Below are 22,666 nucleotides of genomic sequence, written 5' to 3'. Positions count from 1 at the left end.
TGTGTTCAGGAAAAAGAAAAGAAAAGAACACGCGGATGAAACTAATAAAATTCCAAAAAACTATCTCCCTATCGTCGTTTCCTATCGAGGTTTCATGGAAAGTACCGAGGTTCCCGACTTACGCTTAGACTACTTATCCACGTGATCTAGACCCGACCAGGTGATTTTAGTGCACGACCAAGACTAAGCCTATCTGGGACTTAACCCGACCATCTGAAATACTATGTACAGTGAAATCTTTTGAAAGTTTCTCATCCTTGAACTAATATAACCCTCCTCCTATGTCGGGGCAGAGCTTAACTGATCGGCTAATATGCCACAAGCCTCTTCAGGCAAGAATTTCTTTCCGAGGTTGCACTTTATGTACATACGTCATCCCATAACTACCCAACATAGCTGGATCAACCCAGGAGCAACCAAAGAAAAACAAGAAAACCAGAGAAGCCCTCGCCCCTATTCATGGACTCTTTAACCCGGAGAAGAATGAGTGGGAGCAGCCTACCGCCGTTCGCAGCTTGTTCAAAGACTGGAAGGTTGAAATTGGGCTCCTTGACCTTTGTAGCTCATCAGGTCTCTCAACCAGGGACATAGGCATTCAGTGACATCTTGATCACTGCCAGCAAGGACAGCCACGTTGTCTCCTTCTTAAGATTCACCTGTGTCCGAGCCGGACGTTGATAAATACTACTACTACTACTACTACTACTACTACTACTACTACTACTACTACTACTACTACTACTACTACTACTACTACTAGAAACTTTACCTGTCGAGAAGTCAGGAAGTATTTCCAAATCGTTTTCTGAGCAAGCAATACAGATGATACACTTTATCACAAATGTAAGGGCTGAACTTATTCAATACTGGTTCAGTGCCGATTTTCAATTTGTCTAGTATTCAAATTTCATTATGGGTATTTCAGATGGTCTGGTGAGCGTGCATGGACCAATTCTAAGTACCTAACGACACAAGTGATGAAGTTTCGTATACGTTCACTTCAGCACGCCTGAAGATTCTTGATACTTCAAAGATGCTGGTAAGAAATTACAATATCCTGTTAGAATCTCTAGTGATTAATGCGTTTATTAGAATCATGTTAAGAGGGAGAAGGAAAAAGCAGCTGCAGAAGACCCAAACTTTTCTATAGCTGCATCCGACGATCTGAGGAAACTATATGCCTACTTCTTTAAGGAGTCTACACCCGAAAAGCTCTTCGAGGTCTTTTACTGGATGAAAGGTATATTAGACTTTGAGAAAAGCTCCGAGTTTGGGAAATGGTATCTTCAGAGTAAGAGTTTTTCAAGACCTCAGATGAGTAACTACCCAGCTAATACCTTCATATCGCAGATGTATATGCGAATCGGGACGCATGCGATTGCGATTTCGACCGCGATCGCGATCGTGCGGGTTGTAGTTCATCTGCTGCAATAGCAGCTGCTTCGAGCAATTGCTGCAGGCCTTTTCGGGCTTTGATAATCACGTCCTTCAGATGGCCGCGGTCAACGGATAGCGGGTATTCACCCTGAGTTCCCAAATAGGCTTAGTATTGGTTATTCACTAGAATACCCTGGTCAGTTGATATAGAGTACGTACAGGAACGACAGGCTAGTCCATTACCATATATGACATTTGCTTTTGAGTGGCTGGCAGGACTGCATAACGACTACAGTTCTCTAATGCTCTTCTTTATTTAGTACCTTTTTCATTTCGAAGCTTTTCCTACTTCAAGGCTTCCATCGAAATCCTTCGTTCTCGTGGTCTGGAACTCGACTCGGACATGGTCAAGACTGCGATATTCGCATACAACACTCGGACTTGCTCACTTTGAGGCTATTTATACGTCTGGACTGTTCTCACTTTGATATATTTGTCTTTCAGGTTCTCGTTGCCACAAAATATTCGCTTTTTTAGCGATTTAAAACTTTCCTTCAATATGTCTTCTAGAAAGGATCTTGACAGTAGGCTCCCAAGCCCTGATAGAACGGTAGAGATTCGACCAGAAAGGGAAGTAACAGAGCAAATATCTCTGCATTCTGACAACGAGACAGCACCGTCAAATCACACGGTCACCAACCTCATCTTGCGCAACCTGTCCGATGCAAAGGAAGAAGCGACGGTCGTCTACGACATCGATGTAGACACGGCCGAGGAGGTTATCAAAGAGCTCGATCGCATTATAGAAAACAGGTCTCTGAGGTATGCAGTGTGATTTAAAAGTCCTCTCTGAGATTTTGTCAAATTATACCAGGCTCTCTTACAATTCTCGTCTTCAAGTTTTAAAGCTTGTCTTTTTACCTTCACAAATCCACGATGGCCACCAGCCCTGGCTACACAACGCCATCCGAGCTTGGACGCTTGAGGGGCTATTGCTTCCTCAAGAAGCCGATGGCCTTGAGGTATTAACCGGGATGAGTTAGAGATTTTACCATCCTTCACACAGTGAATATTCATAATATGAGGCTACAAGGTATTAGGATTTGAGTCGTTCGGAGGCCCATATATCTCATCACGCAAAGAACCTGACCAATGTGTTATACCGGAAACTATGACTATCCCCACTGTCGTAGTTGAGAGCGGGTGGTCTGAGTCTCGCGCACAATTGCACAGGGACAGAGATCTTTGGCTCATTGGCGGATTAGGATCAGTCCAGATTGTGATAATCCTGAAGTGGTCGAAGACGCCACAGAGATCCATTAAAGGAGACATCGAAGTGTTCGACCTCGATGCTTTTGGGAATATCAGAACCTTACAACAGGAGGTAATTTATTAACGAGTAAGTTAATATACCCAAGAACTAATATATATCATCGTTATGGACTAACCCTGAGTGGGACCCAGCAAACCCGTCGAGGTCGTCGAAGTACTTACTGAGAGAGTTTATCCATGATGGGATCCCATTCTGGGGTCTGGTTGATATACCTCCCCCTGTCCGCCTCCCATGATTGCTTCTATGCAGGTCGTCAATATTACCAGGGGTCAGCTGTTCGGCTCAGCGCTTCCGGCTGGGCAAAACCCGGAAACGGTTTTCACCCTTTCTTTGAATGACCTGCGGGATATTGCGTATCGATGTATCAGACGCGAAGGATTTCTTCCGGCCTAAGGGCCTTTTGTTGGGGTGATGCATGGATCGAATCAGTGACCAGGCCGAGAGTAGATTCGGGAGACCCTCGGGAGGATAATAATTCAGACAGTCGAATATAAGAGAAATGGAAGAACAGCCCTCAAGCAGAAAGGGACTCTGGAGGCCCCCCTATACCCTTTAATGTGAGCGAGGTCGCTGTTTCTTTTTCTCACCCCCCTGTACTTACTTTGCAACAGTAATATACGAATTCTCATTGTCTACTACATCTCGTGTCTATTTAACCCGCTCAAAACTCCTACAAACCATTCCAACCAACAACAACAGATCACCACTCTCTCTAGAAGATCGCCATACAGTTTGGAGGACTCGACACTCCCTGAGCACAGTTCAACGGACTACTCGAGACAAAGAACGTCCATCTCCCCAGCTTCTTACACAGCTCCGCCAAATCCTCCAAATAAAACATCTCCCCAATCGGAATACCATAACCAGCCAGCAGGTGATGATGCAGATCCCACTCCGGGTTGAGTGCTGGAAACACTTCAAAGCTCACTGCATCTGATGCAACGGCAGCGAAATGGTTATCCCACATGAACTTGATGACTTGCTCTGTCTGCTCGATTCCCGCATGCTTGGGAACCTTCTGGGCCCTATACGCGATCTTCTCTTCTTTCGTCAGCTTCTCCCACGTCTTCGTCAGTCCGACACGTAGGAAGAAGATATCTCCACGCTTGAACTCAATGTTACATTCACGCGCGATAGTAAGGACATCATCTAACGTGACGGTGTGTTGTGAAAGGGCATTGACGCTGATTCCTTTCTTTTCAACATAGGAGAGGTAATCGATCAAAACGCCGCGGCCGGCGATTCCTTTCTTGGCCCAATGCCCGATTCCGATGCGTGTGGGGTGCGGGTCTTCACTCATGATCTCCTCGATCTTTGTGCCTCCGTACCAGAGTCTAGGTCCGTCGGGGGTCAGTCCCGGAGCGCTGTGGTGGCGGAGTCCGTCCCATTGAGAGGATTGTTGTGGATTGAAGTGATATTCGTCGTCTAAGGCGATTCCTTCAGCGCACCATTTGATTTGATGAGAGAATGGTTTACGGCCGTATCCTGGTGTTGTCATTAGCATGCCTTATTTATGTAATGGATTGTATAGATCGTCGATAGAAGAGCGCTCCACACTCTCAACAAGTTGAGAAAGAAACGAATACTAAGACAGCTACAAAAGAGTAACCCAAAGAAGAAAAAAATGAAATTACATACCTGGGTAATCCAACTTTTCCAAATCCCAATTCAAGCAGACGCGTTCACCAATCTGAATCTGGCTGCGCGCCGCCTCTGCAACGACCTCTGCCGTCAAAAGACGGAGCATTCCCAGACCCTCTTCATGCGAACCGGGAGGACAAGGCCAGTATCTCTTCTTGTCAGGGAGATCTTCATACTTCTCTGGTATGTCGGCCATTATTGGTGATGTTTGTGAGTTGGTAGCAGTAGGTATGAAACCACTGCGGGTTCAAGTAAGTAGTGCGTAGATCGCTCTGCAGTGGTATTGAATTAGGTACCCGTCGACGATAGAATTGTTTTTAATCCGATCTTTAATCAGGAAAACCCAACACGTTTATCTCAGAATAATGCCGCTGTTTAAATGTTTACAGAATCGGAACATCACCGATGGCGGATAGTGGTAACCGGGATTTCGACCGATGGTGGGATTGCTTGTTTTCAGGAAAGAAAGCTACGAAGCTCCACGTTTGGGCTTCCGAACCCCGCAATTACCCCTCGATTATCATCGCGGCTGTTAGTTATATCATGGCCGTGTCAACACTGGGAAATTATTGACCGGACGCTAGCAAGATTAATAACTTTCGCAGTGTCTCCACCACGTGTTCTACCTGGCATACATTCATGTACTGTATTGTGCGCTGAGTATAGCTTCATTTTGCAGGGAGAATGTAGAATACAGTATCGCTCTCCGGTCATATGTGTACGTACAAACGTTAGAAAAAAAACAACAAAAAAATGACCCTTTGTTAATACATAGGAAACAAAAATGGCCAGCCGGCCCCCGGGGTATATCCAGTTAAAGTGCATTCATAACCAACTTCCTCTCGCTCCCAGCATCATCAGCTCTCTGAATAGATTCTTGTGATAGCATTGTCGTAACTTTGATGCCGCCCATGTTCTTCAGGCTGTCGCTATCCTTGCTGCTGTCGTCATCGCCCCTCCTCTTGGACTTCAACGAGTACATGTGAAATTCAGGGTCAGGGTCACCGCCTCCTATAACGGAGGCATTTATGTTTGAGAAAGCTCCATGAGTAGTTCGGCTTCGGACGTCTTTGGTTTTGGAGCTTGAAATCCCGTTAAACAGACGGGGGAAGATTCGAGAGATGAAAGGTCTCAGACTCGGAAGGCATGCGCAGATGATAGCAACATTACATTCGACTGCGGACCACGTCGCGGCACCAACATTGTCATCTAGTCGACTGCGTTAGCAACAGTACTTTCTTCTTGGAAGTTCAGAGCCAGATAAGACCCAATCCACATACAAGTTTGGTCCTTAGCCCTCGAGATAACGAAAAGACTTTTCAGACGGAGGCAACTTGTCACAGTAACGCTGGGGGAGGACGGAAAAGAAATTAGTACGTAGACGATGATGGGTGTAATGTCGGGATACTCACAATGAACCCAGGGCAAAAACACCCATAAGGGCTAGCTTTTGTCTTTGTGGAAGTTGCAGGGATTTCAGAACAGGCATAGGCAAAATCATGATGATAATATCGGTCAAGATGTGCATGCCCGAATTAGAGAACCACAGTCCTTCCTTATTGAGGCAGTGGCCAGGGATACTGTCATCCCAGAACTTGGCCACTGGGATGCAGTTCAGCCACGCCGTGAGGACTGTCCACGTGCCATAGAGAGCTAAAACGGCAATCATGATGTTGCAAACGATGCGAATCTTCTGGGTTGGGAACACCCGGCGATACTGAAAGAGAATGGATGCTTTGGTGGAAATTAAGCTGGTTTGGTAGATAGGCACGGAAGCCCAAAAGCACTGTGAAAGGGTGGTTAAAACCGGTAGAGAACGGATATCTACAATGGAATATCCTTACCTTCATTTGCTTGACGAGAATATCCGGAGGGATATCCGCGATATGTATGCCCATGCCATATTCGACCTCTGGTAAACCATTTTGTTAGTAAAACTACGTTCATCTTCCGATAGAATCCCGATAGACTATGATATATGAGACTAACCGCCTGCGAAGAGTCCCAAGAAAGCCAAAGAAAATATCTGGAATACTGTTAAAATAGACTTCAAGCAAAGCTGGCTTCCATAGTGCAGTGTGACTTACAAGAGAGATGAGGATAATCCAGTCATCTGAACCCATCTGTCTTACCAGGAATAACCTGGTGTAGAATCGACAGAGGACTGTGACTGTTGCCAAAGTGGTGAAGACGATACTGATATCGAGGGCATGACGACCACGAGATCCCTCCATTTTGTCCTTTAACGAAGCAAAAGCTTCCGAGCTCTAGTAATTATTATAATAGTGACTGAAAGGCGTAGGAAAAAGAGTGGACAGCCGGAGGCAAACGTCTGGAGATCGAGCCCTCCGCGGTCTTGACGTTGGGGAGAACAACTGGTGCCCTGGAGGTGAGCTATATGCACCGGTCTAGTTCCGCCATCCAAGGTAAAACCATCTGACAGACAGGCGGAGGAGCAATGTTGAAATGTTATTATTATTCCAGAGCGGAAAAGGAGGGACGAAATGGCTCCAGGAACGACGAGTCAACCTTCTCCAGAGAGATTTAAGGCTAGAACGGTACCGGGTGGATACTCTTCGGATCTTCTCATCGTAGACGAGCCACAGAACCTTGTCCATAACGCTCCAAACCCTAGAGTCCTAGCACTGACGATCTCCAGGGACCGGGTCCTTTTTGGTTCCTCGCGGAGATCGGTAAGAGTGCCCAAAATGGCGGTCCATGGTAGAGCACGCCCTCTAACTGCAAGCGCTGCACGAGCTTTCATACGTAAAGTAGGCGCATGGTCCGCTAGCAATAGCGAGACCCGGGGAGCATCTCAATAGAGTAGTAAATACGATATCTCAGGAGATCTACATCTCGTTTATTCCGATCAGTCGTAAGGGAAATGATTCTGAAAGTGGGTATACAATCCAGTCTCGATTAATAGAAAAGGCCGGGAATCAGCTGCTAGAACGACCGGTTGCCCCCTATGCCGACCTGGAAGATCCCTGGCCACGTGCATTGATATTGACCACGCTATGCGATTATGATGGCTGGTGACATTTTATTTACAGCGTCAATGCGTCGATGTCTCCGGTGACCTTCAAATTGATATATCCGGATTTTCTCAAGAGGTCATCCAAATTCGGTTCCGTCGTCTGGATATTATATAGACGCATAACTGCCGATTCTTGAGGTTAAATCTTAGTGAAGTATACTGAGTTCATCCGACAGGGATCCTTGACGCCAATTTTCTGCTATGTCCCGATAAGAAGAATGCTCAGCAACAAAGTTCAACAGCGAGAGCAGCAAAAGGTCCTCTAGAGTAGCGTTCAGACTCGCGACGTAGCACGGGCTTTTCTCCGTCACAGTAGCGTCCCACTACGACCGCCAAGACAGGAAGTTGAAGAACGCACAGGCTAGAAGAATCTACCACAGTGGGGTGCTTGGGCTATCATGTAACTCTGTAGTTCAAGTTAGCCCAGTCTTGCCCTCGCCGAAAGGCGCAGGAATTTGCGATGTGCGATCGATCGTGAGTCCTTTGCCGCTTGCTCATCCACCTGGCCGGTACATGGTCATCCATGTGCGTACAGCCAGCGCCACATCCGATGCCCACATTATTGCATCTATTGTTGTTTTTGTTTGGTTCTCATTGATCCCTGAAAAAACATAGCTCAGGAACTTCCCCCCTGAGGTGCAAGAAATCAACACGGTTAGACATGGAAGTTATGAATCGGGCCGGTCAAACTGAGATGGATACCATGGTTCGTCTCCTGTCAGGAAAACCCGCACTGCTGGAGCATCCCGTTGGCAGGTTGCAACTCGAGTCGTAAGAGACCGGCCCAGGCAATAAGAAAACGTGCCTGCGTTCAGAAAGTTGCGTCCTGCTTCTTGGTCGAAGTTTATGAGCCACTCAGTTGGTGCGGGACGGGAGGGTAGACGGAATACCCCAGTGTGCTCTCCAGCTGCCAGCAAAAGCAATTCATAACGGTCCCAATTAACTGTCTGGCATTTGCCTGTCAAAAGCTAAAGGAATATGTACCGAAAAGCAGCACGAAACTCTACGTCCACGTTGTATCCACAAGGGGAAAACGTAAGAGACGTTGTATGGATGCGGCCAAATATTGGCCGACCACGCGGATAGTGAGCACGAGGAGTCCAGACACGAGGAGTCCAGGTGTCACTTCGTAGTTAGTTAGTTTCCCAACGCAGATTACTAAGATGCAGTGACATCAAATCTATCACTTTGACCTTGCCACACCATCAGATGATATGGTAACTAAATCATCGTTTTATGCAGCAGTTGCGCCAGGGCAGCCTGTGCCAAGTCAGCCTTATAATTCAGGTCTTCAAGAAAAAGCCTAGCAACCGGCTAATTTGGTGCGATCTGATCTCAGGAAAATTGTCCAGCGTGCCTCTTACGTAGAGTAGGATTTGTAGCGTGTACGGTCTGGTCTAATCAGCTCTAAAATGGCCGAAGAGCGACCATGACTCGCAGTTGCCGCACAGAGCACCTGTTGCGACATCGTTAAGGCGAATAAGACTCGTTAGCGCGAACTACTGGAATGCCCCTCCTCGATCGTTCGCATGGCGTCCACGATAATGGTGGTTTATGCTTTGAGGCTTGGATGGCTTCGATAAACCCTCAATAATTCAGCGCGCCACCAAGCTTGGACCTGCATTAGATATGTTATTAGCTCCCACAAAATCTCTTCTAGTCGAGTCGACGTTGTTTTACTTACGGAAAAAATATTCATGCGCACAAAGCCTTGTGTGGCTGGCAAGAGCCGGAAACTCGGATAGATGGTGCGACAACGTGGACCAAAGTAGCAAAGCTTCTCATTTAGGGCTTATTCTGTGCATGATACTGCGGGCGCCGAGGACTCAGGGGCAGGGAACACACGCCGGGCGTTCGTGAGAGAAAAGGCGCCGTTTCGCCCTGATCGTCGTCTCGAATCGAGAGAACCAGGGCTAAAATCGGCAATCGGCGAGTCGGGGTCTCATATCCCTCACGAGACTACGAGCCGCGACAGACCGTTTCCTGTCCAGCGCTTGTCCCATATCGTGGGTGATCGACCACGTTCAGGCGGGGCATAGCCATGATGTTATTCTATATGGCTCCGAACCGTAGCTGTTGTTGCCCCTGAAGATGCTTGATACCTGCAGTGATTCCACAAATCACAGTTGTCCAGTAGATAACTTTGATATGCGCGACAAGACATAGCGGTCATTATTGGCTCTACAGGACATGGTCAATCAGACATGACATAGCAGCCACAGACTTGAGCATCTCAGGCCCATCAGAATTGCCCTCAAGCCGAGGTTCATTGGTTTCGTTGCTGCAGTGTTACAGCAAAAAGAGTATAGCGGCCCATTGATGAATCGGGATGGGTATTATTATTATTGCTGGCTACGTTAGCCACAAGCAATCTGGCTAGGAATTTAGGATGTCGAGTCTCAATCATATAATCACACAATAGGGCAACGTGCTCATTGAGGTCGGGCCACGAAACGGGTGTGCTGCTATGTGTCTGGATATGTTCTAGCACGAAGGCCGTCTCCCGCCAGGGACCGCTGGGACGGGCTTCACGGCCATACTAAAATCGCCCCGAGATCGTTCATAGCACGAGCTAGGCGGGAATGCTCCGGATAGGTCTGTTACGAATGCGTAGATCTTCTTGTCCAATATCCATCACCACCACTGAGTCCACGACGGGCTATCGTTATGTTAGAATAGTTATATGCTTCCCGCGACAGCGCGGGCCGGGGGGAACGGTACCTTCCACGCCGTGTCCTAGTCCAAAGGTATTATTGTGGCTCAGTACCGGCTTCCTGTGGGTCAATGCTTGACGGTATTTGATGTTAGGTGGATGCGATAATAATAATAGTACCAAGTGATATGTTATGCGGAATTATTGATCCAGCAGAGGTCATACTATCAAATCAAAGTTTATCAAGTTATCAACGTTGACAGACCCAGTGAGGGGACGACAATGAGACGGGCCGCCTTGATGATATCGTGTACCAAATGATGTTCGTTCCATTGAAGCTCACGCTATCTACCATTGGCGGGAGATGGTGCCCCATCGAGGTTGGCGATCTTGGAAGCTCTGCAGAAAGACGGTAAAGAAGTGATATTATTATAACGCTGTGACTGGAGGATCAATAGTCAGTATAAAATCATGATCAACCCCGTCTGGAATCTAGATAAGACATCTGTGTTCTGGAATTATCTCTAAAGGAAGAAACAGCTCTAGATCGGGGGGAGTCCCGCAACTATTATTGTCCCGTCCGAATGGTCCTTGGGGCAGCCAAACCTGTTAACATCCCTGTCGCCTTTTCCAACCGCACGGGCTATAAACGCCTCATTATTGTTATCTCTCGCCATGCCAGTACCTCATAGAGTCTACCCCGTATCAACGATAACTATTCCACGTAACCACGAACCATTCTTACCCCGAATTATGACCGGCGGCGCGAGACTATTCCTCCACAAACCGCACCATCGGAAGCTGCTCCCCGCGATGGAGGAAGTGCCAGCCCTCTGACTTTGCTGTTGCCGCGGAATGACAGGGATGGACGAGTTCAGTAAACCCAGTGGCAAGCTAGTTGTTACAGATCGCCGAGCATTATTTTGATACTGTGAGAATGGACCCGATGGAACGATTCGCCTAACAGATGTCTCAGAGCTAGGATACAGGAGAGGCTTTCCCCCTGTTTGGTCCTCTACGAAGCTAGAGCCCAGGGGATCTGCACTAGTTACTAGGTAGCAGGATCGAAGAGGAGCTGCATAGATGCTAGCTTTAGGAGGAAAGTGCAACGAGACATAGGGCATCGACTTGGAGAAAATGCCAGTCCTAAGATTCTAAGGAACATTGCTAGCATCGCTAGCATCGCTAGTCATTATGCCGTTCATTGAATAGTTTGGACGAAGGATTGTACTGTCATTGAAGAGCAAGGTGAAGTTCCATTGACTTGTAGAGCATGAAAGCGTAGCGACAGCCATTTGACTATCTAAAATATCTGCTCGATTGTTGTATCTCGGACGTATATCCTTTTTTAGGAACCTGGGTCGCAAAAAAAAGCCAAATATTTCTCTATTGAATGATTGGAAACGAGAGCATCTTGATGGAAGGTGATATTTCACCGCTTATATATATATATATGCAGGTACACGTAGAAGCTGGCATGGCCCCAAGCATCTTGTTCTGGCATACATGTCCTAGCTATAGCTAGTTAGTAGTAAACCTGCTCCCTCCCAGGAATTCTGTGTTGCATTCTTTCCAGAGATGCATAGGAAGCAAACTGAGAAATTGTCTGTCGCAGGCGATACTATGCTTGTCAAATACAATGATAGCCCTGCAAGATAGTCCAGCACTGTCATAGGAGGGTGATTCTTAGAGATTACATGCCCGATGCGACTAATAAGAATGCATGTATATATATTAAACAATATTATCTCAGTAACCAATAGCCAGTGTATTATGTCTTCTGACTGTATAGTCTCGTTCTTCATTCTGGATATATCTTGGCGTTCTGAGGACCATAGCAGTAGTTAACTAGGTACTTACGGGTTTCTTCAGATAGCGCACAATGATAAGCACATAGTCCACGGATACATTATTATTATACGCGCTCAAAGTCTCTGTAATAATAATGAAAACCCGGCTAAAAACGGATATTCTCATTGATGGCGCCGGGTGAAGTTGACCATAAGCGCGGCCCGTGTGGAGCGGAATAATTTATTGGATGGCAAAAAGGACGATAGCTAAGCATCGCGCTTGGACTGGCCATCAGCACTACTGTGTCGATAGCGCTTCATCTGGAGATGACTCTTTTTCTTTATCGACGCCACTCATTTCTAGTCAAGATCTAGCGATGAGAGATGCGCGTTGAGAATTCAATAGTCGCGAGAGCCCCGCGCTCTTCTGGTCGAAATGTAACTCATTCGCGGCGGGGATGTCTGACCTGCAAAAAACGCAAATTGCGATGCCCAGGTGAGCGATAATAATATATTAGCACCATTTTATTCCCGATCGGGAACTGATCGACTTGGTAATAGAGAACAAACCAATTTGCAGCCGCTGCTGGGACGATAACAAAACATGTAGATACGAAGTCCAGCTGCAGTGGGAGGATGAAAGCCGTCAGCGAGGCGTCAAGCATGGTCGGGCTACTCGGACTTTGGCTCCTTTGAGCACCCAGTCATGGGTAGAGGCCCCGATGAAAGGAAAGGTGGAACATTTTATCAATACTACTGTGCATGACTTGGAGGATGAAGTAGCCATTTCGTTGTTCCCTTTCAGGCATTCCTACACAATCCTGCGCAGAGCGTCTAGTCCGAGCATCATCATCGAGCCTGCATTGTTTCCGACTTTGCGCGCGAGTCAAGACGGTCAATTTTTCGATTTTTGTAAGTAACTATACAGCTCTTCTCTGGTGTCACTCTGAAGGTCTTAGCTGAGTGATGTTATGCAGACTTGCAGCGCGTTTGCGAGAACATGACGCTCGTTGACTATCAATACAACGCTTTTCGCCAGATCATCCTGCCATTATCATTGAATGATGATCTTGTTATGGAGACCGTTCTGGCCCTTGGAGCCTTAGCACTGAGCGCTACAGGACAGGAGAACATTTATACCGTTGCATTACGACACAAACATCGTTCGATTCGACTACTTCGACAGAAAATCAGCAATATCGAAACAGCTGTGAATGACTATAACCTGATAGCAATTCTAATGCTTTGTGTTTTCGACGTATGTGATCTTATATTCATTCAAGTACTACTCTCCGATGCTGAATTCCTTCCCGGTTTAGATATCTGATAACTGCCAAACATCCTGGTCAACACATTTATCGGCTGCTATCGATTTGATGCGCCTGCAGACCGATAAAAGTAAAATACCAGCGATATCACCGGCTGTTTCTGAATTTGTTTCAAGATACTTCCTCGTCAGGGACGCCCTTGGTCGCTCAGCCTGTGGGAAGAGGGCGAAGATTAAGGAGCTCCCTTCGTCACAATCTGATGAGGTAAAATGCGCGAGCCTACCTCCTTTCTCTGGATTCTATGCTTATTCAAATATTATTAGATCGACCCTTCTATTGGCTGTTCATATGAATTAATCCATATCATCTCGTCAATAACAGACGCTTCAAGAGAAATAGTAAGTACATACATAAATACATAAACACATACAAATCCACGCTTGTATCCCACTCATCCTTATTCTAACCTTTAACCCGAACAGACCATATCCAACACCAGCCTCATGGAATCAAGCGACTGGTTGAAGAAAACCAATAACATAGACCACCAGCTCAGATCCCTCGCCCAACGACTCCCACCTTCCTTTTCACAGAATCCCACAACTGCTTCTCCCAGCGAAGCGCTCTCACCATCTGACATCCTCCTACGAACATCAGCATTCATCCACACCGCAGCCAGACTATACTTCATCGCTACCCTTCGACCACAGGAGTGCTCCACAGCTCAAACACAACACCTACTCACCAGCGCTATAGAATGCATCAGACCCCTTTCACCTACTTATCTCCGCTCAGCGCATCTATGGCCGCTTTTCGTCGCTGCCGTGCATGCCACCGAGGACGAGGACAGAGTATTCTTCCTGGATCAGTTCAGCGTGCTTGGAAGACATGAGTTTTCCATCGTTGCGGCGGGGTCTATTGCCCGTGTGCGAGATATTGTTGAGACGGTGTGGAAGAGAAGAGATTTGGCGGAGCCTAGCTCCCATGTGGATGAGACTAGGATACGTAGCGATTGGGCGAGATATGTGCAGCCTATGAGTGATCAGTTGAGTCTGGGTTGATGCTGTACGCTCGTATAATGATGATGATATGTTCAGTTTTGGTTATAAACGAGTCTGATGATGAGATGTTGCGAGCAACTTTGGCAGAAGGGCATGGGATAGCGGATAGAATGTGGCTGGTTTCTATTCTCTCTATTCGCTCTTTGCTTCTCTCTTGTATTCTGTTTATCTCGTGTAATACTACTTACGGAAGCTTGCCCTTATTGTGGCCAAAGATACTGAGAACGCTTCTCCTTTCACAGATGCTTCAAACAAAAGGATACTCGTGTTCTTTGATATTTATACACAGTAACCATTCGATCCCACTAAGACTTTACATTTTTTCCTGGATCTACATCGGATACAGTCCCTTCGGGCCTTCCTGATACTTCCTATTTACGACAATGCAAATAAACGGGAAAACTCAATCAATGGTGTTCAATCGCCCCTTCATATGCGCCAAACGGGTTCTTCATCCCGTTTTTTCGACTCAACACAAGGTACTTATAACACAGAAAGACTCAAGATATGTATCTCACAGGTCGTCCTCTTCTTCGTAGGACGACGACTTTCCTGAGACTCCCTTGCCGCGCAGATCGGACATTTCGTATTCCTCTTTGCGACCTCCGTTGGCGGCAGAGGCAGACATGGCAATTGCCTGCCTTCCGGTGTCGGAGGACTCGAGGAATTCGCGAAGTCGACGCTTTCCTTCCTCTACTGCCTGGCGAGAGGCTGCCTCAGTCATCTTCATGATTGGACCCCAGAGGTTAAGTTTGTACGTGACAAATGCTCCAACAGCACAAACGAACAAGAGGAGAAAGTAAGCGGGGTTGCGGAGTACTATAGTAGAAAGTCAGCTTCAATGTTCATTTGAAAAGATGGTTTCGGAAGAGTCTGGATGTGATACTCACCAGCAAAAATTTCGTTCCAACCAAGAGCAAGAAGCAAACCGTAAAAATACAACGGGACCTGGGTCATGCCTCCGATGGCGCTTCGTTTGGCTTCGACATACACTCCGTCGGCCGCCTTCTTGAAACGCACCGTCAGGTCTTGTCGCTTAGCGTCGCTGAGGATGGTCGTCTCCTCTTCCAAGCTCTTGCCATCTTCTTCGTCCACGCCGCCAATGGGAGTCAGATCCTCCTCATCAGCAGGGGTTGCTGAGCTGGGAGTCTGGCCAATCCATTTGTCAAGAGGTGGAGGAGCATTGGTCTCTGAGAGACGGAATCGAGATAGCAGAGGGATCAGAGTCAGAGTTGACTCTCTGGCACGGGTATAGACACCCTCGATGTCATCGGTAGGACGCCATATTCTCGGTACTCCTGCCTCATCATACCGGAATTTGTCCTCGAAGTTCTCGCGAAGCTTCAACAAGAGGTTGCCCTCCATCATTTCCTCATCGATCTTCGTACGTAGGACGCCCCAGGACTTCCTTCTGAGGCGCCAAAGACCGACATCGACCTCTTCTAGGCTGGCGTCAAAGCTCCGGGCACGATCTGTGAACCTGCGCTCCGCATCGAGAACTGTATCCACGAACAGGTTCCAAATTCTGTCCCAAATGTCCTTCTCTGCTGGCTTCTCGCCGGTTTCGGGAGCACCAGAGCCGCCACGCCCCGAGCCCAGAGCGTTGAACTCCAAACCGACAGATTCTGCAAGCCGCGATTGAACCCATTTTTCAACACGCGTTGCCAGCCGGCGCATCTCCTCTCTTCTAAGTCGCCCACTGACCTCTCCAAGGTCCTTCTGATATAGAGATAGGGCACTCTTATAGTCACTCCAGGCAGCACCTTCCACCACCAAGGCACGAGCTGCTTCTTCAAATCTCGTAAGCGCGGTTTGCGTCTCCTTTGAGACAATTTCGGCGAAATCGTAGCTTGCACCTTTCTTCTGGCCAGATTTGACAGCTGCAGAGACAGCTTCACTGAATTCATTAACGCCCGATTTGTGAGCTGCACTGAGCTGGCCGTGGACAAGGGCTTTCAAACGGGTATCGGTCTTGTCTTCCAGTTCTGCTCGCTTTCGCTGGTAAACACCCTTATGGTATCGACTAGCTTCCGTCTCAAACTTCTGGAAGGCCTTCGTGCGAGCCGCCCTCATCGCCGGGCCCAAGCCTCCGAGCACTTGCGGCTGTCCAGAGCGAACGCCTTCTGCCTGCTTCTCCTCAAAGGGGATAATAGCCTCATCGAAGGCGAGTGTGACTTCTCGCAGAATCTCGTCACAGCGGAACTGTGCAAGCAGTTCTTGTTGTGTGGGGAGGTCCAGGTCCTTGTTGTTCACAATCTGGTCCCAAATACCCTCCGCATATCTCGCGAAACCGTCGGCAGGGATCCGTCTATGATACTCAGGAAGGAATATGCCGCCATCATTGAGTTCCAGCACGTCTCTCTTGGGATCCTTGCGCCCCTCACGGAATCGAGTGCCTAGCTTCTTTACCTCCGCAGCAAACTGATCGGGCTGGTAGCCCTTATGCGGCAGACCGTAGAAGGCAAAATCGAAGTAGTCATGGATCGTGGACTTCTCCAAGCCCTGGGGCTTAGACAACGATGCCCATATCCGTGACAAGTCCTCGAGCAACGTCTTCTGTAGGTTCTTAAGGGGGGTAGCGCCCAGGAAATCACGGATAACAAAGAACAGTAACGATCGGTGGGTCGTGCTATATGGGATCTTGTTAGTCATATCCAGAAGTGTACCGGACAGCCAGACTGAAGTTCAACCTACTTTCTGTCTTTCAAGAAAAGCTGCAGATTGACCTCGAAGACGGTCTTGAGCAATCCCATATTGGCACCCTGATACAATCCCACTTGGTGTTCCCAAATGTTGACGATCAGCACCTCACTGGTCGCCAGCGCGAACAGCGCACTCTTGCGCTCGAAGTCCTGGTCTTCGCCTCTTTCGCGTCCATCCGTACCCTCGACGTCCATCACTAGAATGTTGTCTGCCATTCGGGTGCTTTCATCTGTCCCCTGATTCTGCAATTTGTTCTTGGATAGCCAAATACCCTTGGTGGTCTGTCTTCTTTCCAGTTCGGACATGACGCTGAATTGTGTGCCAAAGAGGTGATTGAGGAGCGTGGACTTTCCGGTTGACTGGGAACCAAATACCGAAATAAGGTGGTAGTTAAACCCAGCCGGCGTTACATTTTCAAGGGAGAGATATTTTGACAGATTAGGACTATGGTAAGCTGTTAGTTGACGTTGACCGGCTGCACAATGCTAGACGTCCCCTGATGACGTGTGTGCTCGATTGCGACAAGGTAGGGCGCGAGAGATTCCCAAGGGCAGCAATAGAGACACATCTGTACAAAGCATGCTTGTTTTTGTGCGAGTAATATGACCTACTTGAACTCCTTTTGTTCGTCCACCACCTGTACGCCATGTTCGTAGGTTGTTGTGTCGTTGCTATCACCGACGGAAGCCATATGGCCGTTCGTCCCTATGACGGTGGGAGCAGTTGAGCTCCTGTTGGCGACGAGAGGTCGGTCCGACATCTCCAGCGATTGTATTGATGGCGAGAGAGAACGATCGCTGAGGACAACCGGAGTATTGCTGACGGACAGGATCAAGGAGCGTCAACTGTGGCGAGACCGCTGCGGCGCATGCAGTACGAGGGGGCAACAGGGGTAGCCAGTCAACAGAAAGGCGAGCTGAGCAAGATTCAGCAATGCATGCAGTCCAGGACGCAGGAGATGATGCCTCCAAGTCGCAGGAGGAGTAATGTTCCGATAGTGGAAGATGAAAGTCGCAAGTTGCCGAGCTGGCCTCGGCGATGCTGTTGCGGTCGGACGGTGTTGGGATCACGGATAGAGATCACAAGTAACTAGCTCCGCGGGCGCGTTTCTGGGGCTGTTCTGGTGGGCCAGGATCGAGCCACCGGTTGACCGCGTGACGGATGGTCGTATAAATAAAAGAACTCCACGACATAGTTAGATAGAGACACAAACTGGTCTATTTGCTCTCGTGGCTCCTCCTGTCTCCCTGCGGATCAGCGTCAATTCCCAGTCGGCGATTTCCTCGTCTCTGCAACGAGTCGTTTAGCGCCAGCAGTAGTTACAAGTAGACTCTCAAACAGTGTCCGTCACTGAGCTATGACGCACACTTGTAGACGATCCAAGCAGCTAAGTATATATACTCTTTATCTTTCCGTCACTCTGGAAATAATAATATCGGAACCTAAGGGACTGTCGGTACCTATAACCTTCTATAGGATGACCTTCTGCCTAGCGTACATTCTCTCATGGATGGGTTAAGATACTTAATCTTGACGTCTTACTAGGCTGTAAGGATGGCCCGGGCTAATTATTTTAAATGTGCAACTATCATGGCCGAGATTTATTGGAATCTGGAACAGGGACAACAGAGTGGAACCCCCGAGACTCCCCTGAGCAGGCCGCGCAACTTATTTATAGCCTTGTTCTAGAAGCATGCTCTGCTCCAGAGAAATATAAAGATGCAGTCTCTCCTTTCTCTATGCCAATGTTAACACCCGGACAAAATCCAGTGTATCACGTCTGTTGGTGCACAAATAAAAACTTGAACCGCAAAGAATCTGATCGAATCATGGGACATCGGTTGAATTATGGCAAGCTGGTTCATGAAAGGCGTATAAGTGGAGTGTTATTGTACATGATGACAACAATGCATCTCGTAAGATGAGTAGGGATCTAATTATGTTACATGGACCTTATTCGCAGAGGATTATTCGATCACTGCGTTGCCATCTTCAGTCCAGTTCAGGTTCCAGCCCTGGTCCAGATCGAGACCAACGAGGGGATTCGACCACATGCCTAGCCCTGGGTCTTCGAAGGAATTGTGAAAGCCGTTTGGGTCCAGTCCCGTATATGGTAGCGCAACCACGTTTTGCAGCTGGATCCACGACTCATCCGGGTAGCCACCCTCTGGTATCGGTGTCGGCTGCGTCGAACTGACGGCCGTCGGATTGGACTGCGGAGGAGTGTACAGCTGGTTCCCTTTCTGGCTTGATACCTGGGAATAGCTTGATGTCTGAGGCGAGCATTGAGTGATACGTTGAGCGGAGAATTTCTTCCCCGGCGCGACAGTGATGGTGCCAAAGAATGGGACCGTGATCTTGCAGCTTCTGCTGCCACTCGTCGAGCCAGGGCAAGAATCTCCAGACGAACAGTTGTCACATATCGTGCCCAAGATATTGGCAGACTGCGCAGCCACAGTGCCGCCGCTCTCTGCAGCAGCACGACGTAGACTCTCGGTAGTTTTATTCACCAGCTGCCAGTCCTTTTCATCTTGCATTCTGCTGTAGTTCTCCAATTCCTCCGAGTAGCCAAGTAAATGGACGACCAAAAGCATACCCAAAGTGAACGCGAAGAAGTCAAGCACTTTGCATATGTAGGGATTGATGCCTGCAAGAGCTCTCAGATCCGTGTAGGCGACCAAGCCATTCCTGGAGGATTCGAGAGCGGCATCGTGACAATATTTGCACCTTCTGTCCGTGTTCGATTTAAGCATGAATGGTAGGTGAAGCAGAGAGCGTAGGAAACTATGGTAGAAGAGGCTCATCAGGCGATCACAATTCTCTTGTACTGTATACTGGTCACCGGCATTCGGGTCCCACCAGCTGCTTGGCATCTCTTTTGCCAGCTCCTCCAGTTCCTGATCCATCCTCAATGTCTCCGGCAGGGACATTTCTCCAGGACGTTGATTCCGGTCGATGACCTGCCCCATGAAGACTCCTATGCGAGCCACATATCTCTCAAACCCGGTCAGTTGGCCGTTTAAACACAATTTAACTTGTGGGGAATAAGCATCGTCCGAAACAGAGTATGGAAGGCCCAAAATGAGACTGAGGAACCGGTCTGTTGAAACCAAATTGATCCATAGTCGTAGACGACGATCATATAGCTCATCACCGGGGCGAGGCGGTTTTGCGGTTAATAAATGCAGGCCAGTGAGTTGGGCAAATTCGATAGCCCGACGACAGGCCAACCAGGCTTTTCGTGGCCGCCCGACATTAGTATGATATTTCGAGATTAGCATCTGACACTCGATCCCCGGAAAGGTGGCTGCAAAGTCATCATCATGGACGATGAGCCTGTATATCTCGGAAATGCAGCGGTCGGTGTACTTCTTTGGGTCGAAAGGTCGTTGTAATGCAGAATAATCAAAATCCAATGGGAGCTGATCAATGCTCAACACGACACAAATAAGCATCTTAGCTACCTCAGCAGGAGAAGCGGGTATGTCGCAATGTCTGACACCTGTTGTTAAAGACCTGCGGCAGTTATCGCATATTTCTGGAAATCGTGTTTGCCAGTATGCCCACCACTTAATGGTTCCGTTGAGAATTCTATCTATATCTGGATTTGGAGGCAGAAGAGAGATCAATGCATTTCGTGCAGAGAGAGCCTTGGGTGACATATCCTGTGGCACAGCTTTGCTGTCGTCGCCCGATGGGGGATCTTCTCGAGAGACTACGTAGTTATTGAACAGTTGCAAAACAGGAGCGTTCGCAGTTTCCAGCTGATCGTACGAAGAAGACACCGAGGAAACTGTCGGTGTTGGACATATGTCATGGCTGGTGCTTCTCTGAGCCCTGGCAGCTGTAGGGTCATCAGTATATTGCTTCGTTTGGATAGACGGTTGATGAGTGAAAGGGAATATATGCCAAAAGTCACTTGAAGCATGATGTAGGTAATCTGCAAGCTTGCTCACCTCGTTCATTCTCTGAAAAGCTTTGTGCAGAATGAGCGAGAGGGACACTCGATTGGCGACCTTCCAATTGCGTCAAAATACCAGCCACAACAGTTTCCAGCTGGGCGACTCTCTCTCGCAGACTGTATCGCTGCTCTCCCCCAGTGCTGCGTGGCGGCAAGGAGCCATGTTCCTGATCAATGCATACGGATCCTCTGGCATAACACTCATTACAGACGTTGTGACGTTCTGGATCAAAGGTGCAACGGATCTTCCGGCGTCGACCTAGACAAATTCTGTCAACAAGAAGCAGTCCATCATATCGATATTAAACGGCCATAGCAGGAAGTGTGTAGCTGCATGGAATTCCCCGAAAGCGTAACTGGCTGGGCAACAAGAGCTGTCACAGTAGAAATGCGGGGGCACAGCGGATGATACATTCTGATGTGCCGCGCAGGATGCACAAAACCTCATAACACAGACATACATTCAATGCAGCTTCTAGTGCCTTTTCTCATCTTCTTGCGTGGTGGACCTTCAAGGTCCAACTGGTTCGCCGGATCCATGATGTGCAGTGAAACGGAGAACCGAACAGTCGGACTTGGTTTCGTCCGTGATGTCGGCTGTCGCGGACGGACTCCAACGGCGTTTATCTGAAGAAGCTGGTTACCAGAGAACAGACTGGCTGTGACAGCTGCTCGACAGGTGTTGATGCTCTGACTAAGAGATATACGCGACAAAGATCTTAACGCGTCTGTCTAGGCACCAGTGATTGCGCAACGGTCTTCACTAAGATAGCGGCAGAGAACATCGATAAGTTCAGTAGCCCGCGTGCTTCGAATGTCTAAGTAGTCGTTCTATGAGCAACCATTCAGGTCATGACCTGGAAGGGAACACTGACAACACAGCAGATTTGCAGAAGACATTACGTCCCAGCGAATTCGACAGCAAGCAACTGGTAGAGTTCCTTCGAATAATGACTACGGCAATACGATCTGTAAGCTGCCAAGAATCATAGTTACAGATCAGATGCTTCTTCGTTCGTGCGTCCGTTTCGTCCGCCGCTTTATGTCCGGCGGAGAGTCGTCCCGGTCTTTGGTTGGCCAATAATAGCATATCTAGCTGGATTTTCGTTTTCTGCCATCCGCAAACGGCTTAGCTTAACATATCTTTAGCTGACAAAGCATTTCGGTCGAATTGCTCCGTCGGAGATTAGAGATTATCGCGTGTATCGTAACTGGTGATCGCCGGCATACTGTTCCTCGTTAACATGGCATGGCCCCCTGGCCGCCTAAATGGCATGCGTCTCAAACATCATCATCTCAGATACTCCTGTTCGAAGATCATTCGCCAGATCGTCAACAGAGACACTTGGGAGAGATGAGAGAGCATTGCAAAGCAATATTGGCAAGTTTGATTCACTATGATTCACCATCACTCATGCACTAAACAGCCTGGTTCTCAGCCTTTAAATGATTTGCGATAGGTCTAGATTATTCTGGGTAAGCGCTACAAACTTAGATTACATCTGAATCGTGTCAGATATGAGCTAGCCCCAATGTTTATGTCGTATTTCCTCGTTTAGTACCTTGGATACCGTAAACGAGGCTCCGCCCCGGCATCCCATAAGCTTGGGTACGAAGCATAGATGACTCCACTATCATTCTTACAGATGGAAGTTCGTCCATCTGTCTCGGAGGTTGTCTGTTGATGACTTGTTTCCGTGCCAGTCGTCAACAAATCAGAAAGATTCTAGCAGGGATACCGATCCTGAGTACGATCCTACTGTTTTTTTCAGCCATAAGGCGTTCCATGTAGCGGAGGTATAAGAGTCGCAAGGGGACTCATTCAATGGACAAGAGTAAAGG

The 22,666-nt window shown here is 48.1% G+C and overlaps 6 protein-coding genes across 6 annotated transcripts; 2 read left to right on the top strand and 4 right to left on the bottom strand.

The window, feature by feature from the left end:
• Positions 1-1,936: 1,936 nt before the first annotated feature.
• Positions 1,937-3,319, top strand: C8Q69DRAFT_500163 (hypothetical protein; the record flags this gene model as incomplete). The annotated part of the gene is made up of 4 exons (XM_028632339.1): positions 1,937-2,199; positions 2,252-2,399; positions 2,471-2,761; positions 2,960-3,319. The coding sequence occupies 4 exons, from the start codon at positions 1,937-1,939 to the stop codon at positions 3,101-3,103; spliced, it is 846 nt and encodes a 281-aa protein (XP_028483259.1). The 3' UTR covers positions 3,104-3,319.
• Positions 3,320-4,862, bottom strand: C8Q69DRAFT_420765 (hypothetical protein). The gene is made up of 2 exons (XM_028628390.1): positions 4,349-4,862; positions 3,320-4,195 (listed from the first exon to the last, which is right to left on the bottom strand). Exons 1-2 carry the CDS (start codon positions 4,545-4,547, stop codon positions 3,423-3,425), a joined length of 972 nt encoding a protein of 323 aa, XP_028483258.1. The 5' UTR covers positions 4,548-4,862; the 3' UTR covers positions 3,320-3,422.
• Positions 4,863-4,993: 131 nt separating this feature from the next.
• On the bottom strand, positions 4,994-6,720 carry C8Q69DRAFT_329197 (putative integral membrane protein). Its single transcript, XM_028627448.1, has 6 exons — positions 6,439-6,720; positions 6,341-6,377; positions 6,196-6,263; positions 5,764-6,137; positions 5,632-5,699; positions 4,994-5,560 (listed from the first exon to the last, which is right to left on the bottom strand). The coding sequence occupies exons 1-6, from the start codon at positions 6,583-6,585 to the stop codon at positions 5,166-5,168; spliced, it is 1,089 nt and encodes a 362-aa protein (XP_028483257.1). The 5' UTR covers positions 6,586-6,720; the 3' UTR covers positions 4,994-5,165.
• Positions 6,721-12,121: 5,401 nt separating this feature from the next.
• C8Q69DRAFT_474195 (fungal-specific transcription factor domain-containing protein) lies at positions 12,122-14,421 on the top strand. The gene is made up of 6 exons (XM_028631113.1): positions 12,122-12,327; positions 12,393-12,743; positions 12,809-13,089; positions 13,151-13,363; positions 13,423-13,497; positions 13,582-14,421. Exons 1-6 carry the CDS (start codon positions 12,216-12,218, stop codon positions 14,158-14,160), a joined length of 1,611 nt encoding a protein of 536 aa, XP_028483256.1. The 5' UTR covers positions 12,122-12,215; the 3' UTR covers positions 14,161-14,421.
• A 5-nt stretch (positions 14,422-14,426) lies between these two features.
• Positions 14,427-17,943, bottom strand: C8Q69DRAFT_329137 (putative GTP-binding protein Sey1). The gene is made up of 4 exons (XM_028627446.1): positions 17,475-17,943; positions 16,855-17,307; positions 15,051-16,789; positions 14,427-14,979 (listed from the first exon to the last, which is right to left on the bottom strand). Exons 1-4 carry the CDS (start codon positions 17,621-17,623, stop codon positions 14,675-14,677), a joined length of 2,646 nt encoding a protein of 881 aa, XP_028483255.1. The 5' UTR covers positions 17,624-17,943; the 3' UTR covers positions 14,427-14,674.
• Positions 17,944-18,809: 866 nt separating this feature from the next.
• C8Q69DRAFT_329141 (putative C6 finger domain protein) lies at positions 18,810-21,490 on the bottom strand. The gene is made up of 3 exons (XM_028627447.1): positions 21,286-21,490; positions 20,820-21,083; positions 18,810-20,707 (listed from the first exon to the last, which is right to left on the bottom strand). The coding sequence occupies exons 1-3, from the start codon at positions 21,362-21,364 to the stop codon at positions 18,831-18,833; spliced, it is 2,220 nt and encodes a 739-aa protein (XP_028483254.1). The 5' UTR covers positions 21,365-21,490; the 3' UTR covers positions 18,810-18,830.
• Positions 21,491-22,666: the final 1,176 nt, after the last annotated feature.

This window comes from Paecilomyces variotii (assembly GCF_004022145.1).
Source record: "Paecilomyces variotii strain CBS 101075 chromosome Unknown C8Q69scaffold_9, whole genome shotgun sequence".
NCBI classification, from domain to species: domain Eukaryota; kingdom Fungi; phylum Ascomycota; class Eurotiomycetes; order Eurotiales; family Thermoascaceae; genus Paecilomyces; species Paecilomyces variotii.
The sequence above is the reverse complement of the archived record's forward strand: the minus strand, read 5'-3'. Positions and strand labels throughout refer to the sequence as shown.